The 10,733-nt window shown below is 54.3% G+C and overlaps 2 protein-coding genes and 1 pseudogene across 2 annotated transcripts; 1 reads left to right on the top strand and 2 right to left on the bottom strand.

The window, feature by feature from the left end:
- Positions 1–1,131: 1,131 nt before the first annotated feature.
- Positions 1,132–2,465, top strand: LOC112582069 (annotated as a pseudogene).
- Positions 2,466–3,329: 864 nt separating this feature from the next.
- On the bottom strand, positions 3,330–5,104 carry LOC112582218 (heat shock transcription factor, X-linked member 3-like). The gene is made up of 2 exons (XM_025276591.3): positions 4,479–5,104; positions 3,330–4,084 (listed from the first exon to the last, which is right to left on the bottom strand). The coding sequence occupies exons 1-2, from the start codon at positions 4,959–4,961 to the stop codon at positions 3,482–3,484; spliced, it is 1,086 nt and encodes a 361-aa protein (XP_025132376.3). The 5' UTR covers positions 4,962–5,104; the 3' UTR covers positions 3,330–3,481.
- Positions 5,105–9,210: 4,106 nt separating this feature from the next.
- Positions 9,211–10,718, bottom strand: LOC123465371 (melanoma-associated antigen 9-like). Its single transcript, XM_045164350.1, is given in 4 exon segments — positions 9,211–9,657; positions 9,660–10,020; positions 10,365–10,512; positions 10,678–10,718. Coding segments are annotated over 4 exon segments (735 nt in total). The 3' UTR covers positions 9,211–9,472.
- Between the last annotated feature and the right edge of the window lie 15 nt (positions 10,719–10,733).

The raw sequence follows: 10,733 nt of genomic DNA, 5'->3' as shown, positions 1-10,733 counted from the left end.
CAGATAATGTGGGACTTTGTGGGCCTGTAAGAACTGTGGCTCTGCTGTGCCAAATGAAGGAAAGGCCCAAAAGGCCCTGGGTTGGGTGCCCCTGGGACTTTGTTCCTGTCCTCATAGCCATGTGGAAATGGAGGCCCCTTGCGAGGTGCTGAGACCCTGCAGAGGTTCAGGCTCATGGCTCTGCTCCTCTGCCTCCAGCTCCCTCCAGTGAACGGGGACCCCCATCCAGGTACACGGAAAGAAGTGCGAATGGAGATGTGTGTGTTCAGGTCCCCTGCAGTCTATGCCTCAGTGCCACCTCAGCCATTGAATGAGGTGATGGTAACCTAGTGTATTATTTGAGGTCTGAATTCTGTGATACCTGAATGGTGCCATCCCAGGCCCTGGTAATGACATGGAGTGCACCCATCCCATTAGTTTCTGTTCTCCTTGGTTCTTTCTCGAGGCTCTGGGCAGGGGCCGGGGCATCTGCTGACAGTGGAGGCAGTGGTATGGGAAGGGCTAGGAGGAAGGTGGCTCCCAAAGGCATGGGGAAGACACCTGGCAGGGCCATCTGAGGTCCAGGCTGCCCCAGGGCCAAGTCCAGATTGGTTAGCATGGATATGCCCTTAGCATCCCTGGGCTAAGATGGGGGATCTGCAGAGCATGGGCAGTGATGGGGTTGTGGAGCTGAAGGGTGGGATGGTGGCAGGGAGTGGGGGAAGCCAAGCCCAGGACAATGCCTGTCTGTGCTGGGAGAGGACCAGAGCCCTCTGGGCTGTGAAACCAGGGGGCTTGTCCTCCCTCTTCAGTGCTGGCAGGGTTTCAGGGCTCTCTGTCTTGGAACTCACCTTGTGCCTCTGTCGCACTGTCCCACCGTCCTTGTTGACCTCCCCACAGACTGCATGTAATGGATGGGTCCTTTGGGTCACCACCCCCCTATCAGTGGACTGTGTGGAGACGAATGGAATGAGCCAGCTCTCTCTGACCCCTGCATTCTGTGTCAGCAGATTTGGAGGATGCTTCGGCTCGTGGGGCTGAGGTCCAGCCCAGGGCTGTGAGCTTGCAGGCCACTGAATCACACTCCTGAACTTTGTGGTTTTGTGTTTCCGCAGCCACATGAGGCCCTGGCAGCCCTAGGAGCCCTGGGAGATGAAGTTCGGCTATCTGTTCTTCAAACAGCCTTATGTGGGTTTCATTTTAAATGGTGTCAAGAACCTGGAGATGCCATGGTGGCCCGTGCTACATGGTCACCGGCACTGTACCCTGGCCATTCACATGGTGTACGAGGACTGGAAAGACTCGGGCTAGTGGGAGCTGCTGGAGCGGAGGCTCAGAATGAGCCCCACCCAGATCCAGGCCTTGCTGGGGAAAAGTTCGGCCATGGAGTGACTGTGGGAAAGTGACACCCTGTCTCCTGCTGCCCACATGGGCCCTGGCACTGCCCTGGATCTCAGCTGGGTAGTACTTGTTTGTTTTCTGTTGAACTGGTTGCCGGGGTTGGGTGTGGGGGCTGAGGTTTCTTCAGAGGGACAACAAGGGTCCATGGGCTGGGAACTGGTGGCACAAGGTGCCTGATCACCACTCTGGGCCTCAGTCCCCGTTTGTGCTTGAGGCAGTGGCGCGTCCAGGACTGCACATGGCACTTGTCTGTGTGTATGTGTGTGTCCCCACATGTGTGTCTGTGTGCCTGGCAGAGACCATGAGAAGCAGTAAAGCACCCAGCCTGGGTTCCATCCGCACATCGCCTGGAGCTGGGCCTGAGCAAGTCCCCTGACTCCCCAGGAGTGAGGCCCCACAGCAACACCTGTCTGCTGGTAAATCCCTTGGGGACCTGATGTCTGCTGGCCCCCGCTGGGGACCTCATGCTCTGTCCCTGTGGCCTGCAGTGGGCAGACTGAAAGCTGCCCGTGTCCTGGTGGGTTCCTGGAGCACCAGGCCTCTCCCTTTCATTTCACTCCCTTCCTCGCTTGGCCTCGCCCCGAGTTCCCTTTGCCGAGGTGAGCCCTCAGCCAGAGGACCCAGTTCACCTCAGGTTCCCTCTATGATACAGTCTTAGTCTCAAGAAGGTGCAACTTTGAATGACCTTGTTCTCATTCTGTGTCCTGTCTTTGCACGCAGGTCTTGTGGTCATTGGGGGCACTTTGGTGTGCCTAGAAAACCTAGGTCCCAACCAGGTGCAGGAGCTGGAGAATCAAGCCCTGCTACCCAACCTGCGACAGAAGTACATGACTGCGCTGGCCAACTCCCGCTGGCTGCTGCAGCCCGTCCCTGGGAGAGGCAGGAAGGACATCTTCCAGGTGGACATCGCCCAGCACCTGATCCCCTTTGGGCAGGAGGCCTGTCCAGACTGGGCTTTCGAGAGGAAAGTGACCAAGAGACCAGCACATGGTAATACCATGCAGTCAGCACCACACTCTGGACTTGCCCATCTGGTTGTGTCTGAATTGGCCCTGCACTGCAGTGCCCAGTTGGTGCGGGGCTAGGGGCAGGGACTCCCCTTGCGTGATGCTGCTCTGGACTCAGCGAGAAACTCCAGGGCTCTGAGCTCTACAAATTGATGGTGTTGCCATTCATTTTGGCCCTGCTGAGTCTGGGTGGTTGAGAGAAATGTGTTGCTAGGAAACTGGTTAGTGTTTTTCCCTCTCTGTTCTGGTCCAAATTCTTAATGTTGGAACAGTGTCCAGGGGGTGATGGGGGAAGGCCGGGAGCGGGGCTGAGCATAAGCAGGCAGAGAGGCCTGCAGGCCAGAAACAGGCCGTGGTTTGTCCTTGCGTGTGACACTTGTCCTACTGTAAAGTGTTCCTTGGCTCTCAAATTATGTGTGTTTGGACGCAGTGCCTGGCCGCCTCACATCCAAAGATAGGCTTCTAAATACAGCCGTGAGGGCAGAGTGACAAGGGCTGGTGTTCACCTTGTGGAAACCTTGTACTTGTCTTTGGCTTTGGGGTAATATGTTTGCGAGCAACTTAGTGGCTGGGGTGACCCTGCTTTCCAGTGAGCCTCTTGAGGAGGCCCCTGGATAGGGAGCTGGGATGCTCAGCTGCTGATCAGAAACTTGTGGCATCACTGGGGAATCCTTGAGGAGCCTCTTCTGCTGCAGGGTGTATGACTCATGGAATGTGACACACCCGAGGTCAGGAGCCCAGCTGAGCCATCTGCTGAGCAGCAGGCAAGGCCCAGGGACCAGTCCATCCTGGGTTCCCCTCAGCACTCGGCTCATGGGTCAGACCCTTGGGTGAGCCTGTGAAATGCTGCTGTTTCAGATGAAAATGGACCATGGGGACAAGACTGAAGATTGCCTGGGGCATGGGCTTCCAGCCTCTTCGAGCTCACCCTGTTCCATGTGTGAATACAATGGACAGATAGAAAGAACACAGACTCGTAGTTCTCGTTTGATTGTTTATTTACTCCAAAGGAGTTTTGCTTGACTTTATTAGAGCCAGAAATCTATTTTTAATTATAAGAGAGTGCTTTTGAGTGTCCCTAGGGATCTGGCAGCTCAGGGATTGGGCTTCTTCTTGAGCTGCTCACAGAGGACACACTTATAATCTGAGGATTCTCCCTGCTCATCCTCCGCTTCAGGGGCCTCATCTGGTTCCATGACTAAAAGGCCCGCCATCAGGATGGAGTAACAGGTGTTGTACAAAGTCATCACCGATTCGTGTTCTGGGTACACTGGGGGGCTCTCGGGCAGTTTCCCTGGGCTGTCCCTTTCAGCAGTAGCCGAGGGCACAGATATGGCATTGCTGGATGTGCCCTCTCCAGCCGCCCTGCTGGGGCCACCCTGCTCATTGGGGAGATGGTTTCCCCCAGCCCACTTGGCTACACTGCCCACAGACCAAAGGTCAGGAAACACAAATGAGCACTGGCTGGGGGTTCTGCGAGCAGTTGGCATCCCCTTCTGGACTTTGTTGCCAGCCTTTTGGGTGAACTCGTTGTGGTGGAATTGAGGAGAGTGTCTGGTTGCCACCACTCGTTTCTTTCTCTTTGGAGTTGTTGTTGTGCCAGTGGCAGGCTGAGAAGTTGTTCTGGGGTTGCCTCTCCTCTGGATGTTCTGCAGAAGCAGAGGCTTGTCTCTCTGAAAATTGGAGTTTCGATAGATCTGAAAGGAAATGAATCACTTTAGGCATGAGAGGGGAGAAGAGCCCTTCCTCACCACCCTCCTCCCCACAACAGTCCGGGCCATGCCTAAGTATGAAGACAAGATCTCTTCATTCCTGGCAGCTTATGAGGCCCTAGCATGTCACTTCCTAGGGCTCGCCCAGGGCCGTCTTCACTTGAGGTGTTACTGGCCCTCCCTGACATCAAGTGGCCCCTCAGTGTCTGGAGTCACCCCCATGGATCCTGTCTAAGAGGGGTGGTGGAACACAACAGATCCTGCTTTCTCTTCTTTCCTTAACCACCCTCTCATGAGAACAACATTCTCCTGGGAAATGAAACCCGTCCAGCACTCAGCTCATCTAGTCTAGTCTCCCCAAAAGGGCTTTCTACGTTACCAGGAGCTTCTTCCCTGCAGAGTGACTCGAAGGGCGGACTTTCCTGAACCCGTACAGGTTCAGTTCACGGATGAAGCTCTTGATGCTGTCTGTCTCAAAGATTTGGTCCATGCCTCTGCGCTGGAGTACCTCTATCTGGAAGAGATCTGCCTCGATGACCACTGTATCTCCCTCATCGTTCCAGTGCACAGAGGTGAAGGCTGCATCCTCCACAATCCTCCAGAGCTTCCTGGGGAAGGACAGCCCAAGGATGGCATTGCTCTCTTCCTCTTTGGCCATTTCTGGGTTCGGGCCCTGTGGGCGTGGATTGTCATGGAGGCCTGGATCTGGGCTCTTGGGCTGGTCACCCTTCTTCTCCAAAGCCTCCCCTGAATCCAGGGTTGGATCTGGGGAGGAATCACGGGTGTCCCCCGCTGCAGGCTCCCCGTCAGTTGATAGGATCAGCAGGGCTGCCCGTGACTCATGGGAACTCTGACTAGCCATGGAGCCAGTCTAGCTAAGGAGCATTATCTATCCAAGCAGCAAGTGCTCAGGGAAAACGGGCCTCAGACCATGGTCGGGGTGCCCCATAAATACTCTCTGGAGATTCTAGAATCTGGGTCATGGGACAGGCAGCCAATTAAGTGGTCAGCTTCCTTAACTGTTTCATGATGTCACAGAGGCTATGTGGAGAGGCAGCCCTGGACCTGTGTGGGGGAGGGGGTCCGGGGATGGAGATGGGATCCCCAGCTTGGCTGTTGTCTGACAGTACCAAAAAGTATTTTTCAGGTTGCCTACAAGGGCTCCCTTCTGCTGCCAGGCACATTGTTTCAGGGGCCAGGCCCTGGCTGGGTTGACAAATGTGTCCCTAACTTCACTCCCCTCACTAACAACATACAGGCCTGTGGCTGGCTTCTGCTGAAGGGCCAGACCCTAGCGAGTCCTAGGTCTGCTACCACCAAGAGAGATCCCAGGAGTCAGATGGGCCCCTGGTGACTGTCCCTCCCAGAAGATGGGGTCCGTAGCAGCCTGATTTCCCTTACCTGAGTTGGTGGCTCCCCCATCCTTCCCCCTCTTCTAGCTTTGTTGTCTTCTGGCTGGTGCTGCTGGTTGGTTGGTCCCGCTCAGTTGGCCCCAAAGCCAGAGTCCTGTTGTCTTGCCCCCACCGCCCCCCAGGTCGAGCTCTCCCCATAGTAGGGCTGTGCTCGAGCACAGTGGAGCGACCTCATATTCCACTTGACTGTTCCCAAGCACCTGAGACACAGATTCCCCAGGATGTCGTGTGGGAGGGCAAAGCTAGGAGCTCCGCTGAGCTCACAGCCTCCCGATCTCTGCCCACACACAGGTATCATCCCACTGCAGATGATAGACTGTTGACTTCAGTTTCCAATTTTTCCCATAAACACCACTTTGGTGGCCCTAGAGTATTCACTTTGGGAACACATGTGCTTTTCCCATCCCCTTCCCAGAGCCTCAGATTCAGCCCCCTGCAGGCTGTTTCAGAAGCCCTGTTTCCTTTCCTCAGTGGGGTGGTTGGGCTTCTGCTACCCCTGGTCTTGGCAATCCATGTCCAATTTGGGTCACTTTGGGTACCTTCCCTTTGAAGGACTTGATCGGGGGCTCAAGGTACAGCCAGTTCTGTTGAAAACAGCCACTTCACTGGTCCTCTCCAAGGCCAGCTCTGATCTTCCCCACCCCTGCCCCTGTCCCCACCACCACTGTGGACCTGTTCTCTGTTACCCAGATGGCAGGCCCATCGAATGATTTTATGGGTTAGGTGCTTTTCAAGGGCCCTCCTTTACACACTCACTCCAAGGAACATGTCTAACTTGTTGAGCTAGATGTGACCAAAGGAAGCCCTCGTCAACCTGTATTTGAAAAAGTATGAGAATCCGGGTGTGGGACTGGATGAAACCTGAGTGAGTCACCGGTCTTTACCACACGTGGGCAGTAGAGCAGTGGGTTTGGAGATGCATGTTCTCTGGTATTTGTGGGCCACTGTTCTTGAAAATCACTGTGTAGGAAACAGACTGGTACCTTGGAAAGGCCCGTATTTGAGGACCCTAGGGCATTGTCTCCCAGTTCTACCAGTAGCAGGGTCATTTTCCCTATGTGATGACCACAGCCTGGTATCTGAAAGGGGTGAGCTAAGAGGGTGTGGAAGAAGCTCTCCCAGAGGCCTTTCTTCCTAATGACTGGCAGCATGGATGAGATTCAGGCTTCGACTTGGGCTTCTTCATGGCCTTTCTGCTTAAAAGCAGGTTGACAAAGCTTTGCTTCCAGCCAGTTCCTCTGACTGGGACATGACTCTGGAGGCTATATACGTTGGTGGGGGCCTCTGGTGGCTCCTCTGAAGGCGACAGAAGGTACTGTTATCTGTGGGCAGCCTGACTAGCTGGTCTTTCTTGCTCCCTCCCACGCTTTGGGCCCCTCCTCACCCCCTGGGTCATGAGGGAGCTGCCTTTTCTGGTCCCCCTCCTCCAGGAAGCACCCAGGCTCTGGCAGTGTGTTTGTGTGTCGCCAAGGGGTCTTTGTCATCCGTGGCTCGGGACACTTGTGTTGTGCGCACACAAGCCCTCCTGACGTCCAAGGCCTGCCTTTCTCTGCCTCACTCTCCTGCCCCTATGCTTAGTGTCCATCCCCTGGTTTCCCCAGCCCAAAGGCCCTCCAACTGCTCCCCTCCCTCACTGCAGCTTGGGAGATCTGGAGCCTCAGGGATCCACCTGTGTTCCCTTCCTTCCCATATAGGAGGAGCCTCCTGTAGGGTCTTATCCCAGTGGGAACTGGGACCATACAGTCAGGCTTTCCCTCCCTCCTGCTCAGTGATGAGCTGATCAGCCTGGCAGGTTCAGTTGGGCAGGAGGCCCCATGGCAGTAGCCCGGACAGGGCGCCACCCTCAGGCTGGAGGCTCTGGGACTGGACAGAGATGCTGGCCCCGAGCAGAGGCAGTTCTCAGCAAAGCACAGAGCAGCCCCACAGGGATTCTGATTCTCCTTGTCCCCTTCCTTCCACAGGCCTGATTTTTGTCACCTCAGAGGCATCGTGTAGCACTGAGAAGAGGAAGGTATGAGAAGTCGCAAGGTCAGGTCGTGGCCTGGGGTGGGCGGGAAAGGTGAGGGCTCCAGAGGAATAGAGAACAGGGCTTTGAGCCCACCGCGGCCCTCACTAGCACGTGATCCTGGGAAGATGGCCAAGCCCCGTGGCCTCAGTTCTTCATGTGGGAGGCGAGCGGGTGTGAGGAGCCCCATGTATTGGGTTGCAGGATGGACATAAGGGATGAGACAGAGCTCGCAGGGCCTGGCAACTGTTGATCCTGTGATAACAGGGCAGGAATCTTTCACACTGTTGCCCCCAGAAAATCCTCCATTGTGCACTGGATGGGGTTGGCTACTTTGTGGTCCAGGGAAGGTTAGAGAATATGCACCTCAATAGGATGTGGAATTCCTAATTAGCCAAACAGGAAGTTTCATAAATAAAACTAAGAAACTTTTCTACTTAGACTGTAGTGGACCATAGTGTTAGTCACTCAGTCATATCTGATTCTACAACTCCATTGACTATAGATTGCCAGGATCCTCTGTCCATGGAATTCTCCAGACAAGAATAGTGGAGTGAGTTGCCATGCCCTTCTCCAGGGGGATCTTCCTGACCCAGGGATGGAACCCAGGACTCCCACAATGCAAACAGATTCTTCATTGTATGGGCTACCCAGAAAGGCCCATTTCCAGTTAGAGGACCTGTAAAATTTGGGTGCAGAGGAGTGTTCCAGCAGGACCCAAGCAGCTCCAGGAAACAGAAGCAGGAACCACTCTTTGCATGAGTCCCAGGTGGCCTTGCATCCAAACACTTGCCTTCCTTCATTGCACCACCAATAAATGTTGAGTCTTTGATTACAATGCCCAATTACAATGAAGATAATTGAAAGCTAGTTAACACCTTGAGTTCTGGGCCCTCAGGACCAGGAAAGAGAGGGTCAGTCCATGGATTTCTGGGCATCACTTCAAGGGAGTGAGATGGGAGTTCTTCGGGATTCCTAGCAGATAATGGGTAGAAAACACCTGTGCCATCCTTGTGGTCAGCAGCAAAGTGACAAGAGCTAGGACCCCTTCCATGCTGCCCCAAAAAGAGATCTCTCTGGGCTTTATTCAAGAGCCAAAAGGACACCTTACAGCAATGTCCCATTTCCCCTCCCTCCCATGAGGCACCTCATGTGACTGTGGCTCCTAGACCATCGCTCTAGGTATGGGAGTGTCCTGCTTCTCCCAGTGTCCCCACTGCTAACACAGGGCCTTTCATGGAGCAGAGGCTCCATAAAAGTCTTTTCAATAAATGTGCCAGTGAGGAGGGGGCTGCTTGACTCAGATGAATTGCTACTTCTTTTGATAACCCAGGAAAATCCACATAAACTGAGATCCCTAGGCTCTATCCAAATGAACACACACAAGGTATAAGAAGCAAGAATTCACTACTATCACTTTTTATTTTCTAATTTTTCCACCAACTATATCACTGCTAAATAAATTCATATTTCCAAAATCATTCTAATTCTAATTCCATGTTATCTTGTGCAGGACCACAGAATAAAATGGAAGTGTTCCTACTCTCTTTTACAGAACAGGAAAACTCTTCATCTTGAACTGGTTAAGTACAAACACAGTGTGATGATCAACGTCATTGACATAGTTAGATACTGGAATGCATTGTCTTCTATAAAAAGGAATAACACTTGAAAAATTCCTAAAGAAAACAGAGATGAGCCTCCATGTGATTGTAGAGAACAGGAACACAAAGATGCCACACACCGGGTTCCCCCAACGGGCCCGGACCTTCACTGCTGAGAAGGCTGACTGTTTCCTCTTCAATAACAAAGGGAAGAATCAGCCTCCTTTCCTGCCCCCTAGGACAAGCTGTTGGACATGGGCCCAGAAGGAGCCTGGCTGCTGCTCTGGCTCAGAGTCCTCTTTCCTCCTCCCTCGCAGCCTTTGCAGAGGGGTTGGAAGGAGCTGGGACCCCTTCAACCAACTCTGTCCAGATATTCCAGGTCTTTAAACTTGCTGGTCTCCACATAGCCCTGGGGACCCCACAGGAACTCATAGCAAGCAGGGTCTTCATCAGGCACCTGCTGGTACACCAGGTACCCCTCCCGCACCCACACTTGGGTGAGCAGCTCCCTGGGCTCCCCATAGATGAAGTGTTCTTACCGAGACACACCCTCATCCTGCTGAGTGCTCCCCAGATCTCCTCCTCAGGGGCATGGCCGTCCTCCACAGCGATCAGGCACAGGATCACCACCAGGAGGCCGGCCTTGGGCAACCTCTGCCCATCGCTCAGCATCTCACTGAGGGTGAGGCCCAGGGAGGGGACCAGGATATCGGTGTGCTCACTGGGGTCCACCTCCTTCACCTCCAAGCCAAAGACCAGCTGCAAATACTCTGAGGCTTGAACGAAGACCACCAGGAAATGGTCCTGGTAATCTTTGAGCACACTGTTCAGCACTTCTGCCTTTGTGATCAGCTCCTTGGCAAGACACCTGCTGAGCAGGAATTGCACCAGCTCATTCTTCTTCACCCGCAGGGCATCTCAGAGCCAGGATCTGGCATCTTCCTGGTCACGTGAGTGCTTAGCACTTCATCTTGCCTGCTGAGGCCATGCTCTTCATATTGGCTCCCGGACTAGCAGCCATGGCATTGGGAGGGGCCAGACACCCAGAGGGCTCTGGGGGAGACTGGGTGTTGCAGCAGCAGCCACTTCCTCCAGGGTACCCCAGACCAGGAGAAGGAGAAGGTAGCTGCATCTCCTTCCTCTACTTGCTCCTCCTCCCTCCACCTGCTGCTGCTGCTGGTCCTCCTCCTCCTCTCCCCACTTCTGCTCCTCTTCATCCTCCTCCTCCACCTCCTTCTCCTCACCCCAATGAACTGTGCCTCCATCAGGCCCTCTTCCTTTCTTGGATCCTGAAAGACTCTCTCAGGCTGGCAGAGCTCATGCATCCCTTGCATGATGACCAGGGTTGAGGTGCAGACAGGAGTGAGCAGGGGGACAGATGGGATCCTGGGCCTGCGGGAGGGGTGTGAGCGTCCTCAGGTGAGAAACCTACCCTGGGCAGTCTGATTCAGGCCACTTACAAGTCTCCCCTTGAGGGGTGTTCTCAGGCCTCATAGAGGAGCTCCTCCTAAGCGGCCTAACCCCTGGCTACCTGAAGTAGGATGTGAGGTGGCTCACCAGTGTGCAGTCAGCACAGCTTGAGGTTGTGGGGCTGACATGGTGGGAGGATTAGG

This window comes from Bubalus bubalis, chromosome X (assembly GCF_019923935.1).
Source record: "Bubalus bubalis isolate 160015118507 breed Murrah chromosome X, NDDB_SH_1, whole genome shotgun sequence".
In the NCBI taxonomy this organism is placed as follows: Eukaryota; Metazoa; Chordata; class Mammalia; order Artiodactyla; family Bovidae; genus Bubalus; species Bubalus bubalis.
Note: the sequence above shows the minus strand (reverse complement) of the source record. Positions and strands in the feature narration are given on the sequence as shown.

Excerpts from the sequence above, each read along its gene's own strand:
- LOC112582218 (XM_025276591.3), bottom strand. The coding sequence starts at position 4,961 with ATGGCTAGTCAGAGTTCCCATGAGTCACGGGCAGCCCTGCTGATCCTA. Across the intron at positions 4,085-4,478 it reads CTGCAGGGAAGAAGCTCCTG|ATCTATCGAAACTCCAATTT; the intron begins GTAACGTAGAAA and ends ATTTCCTTTCAG.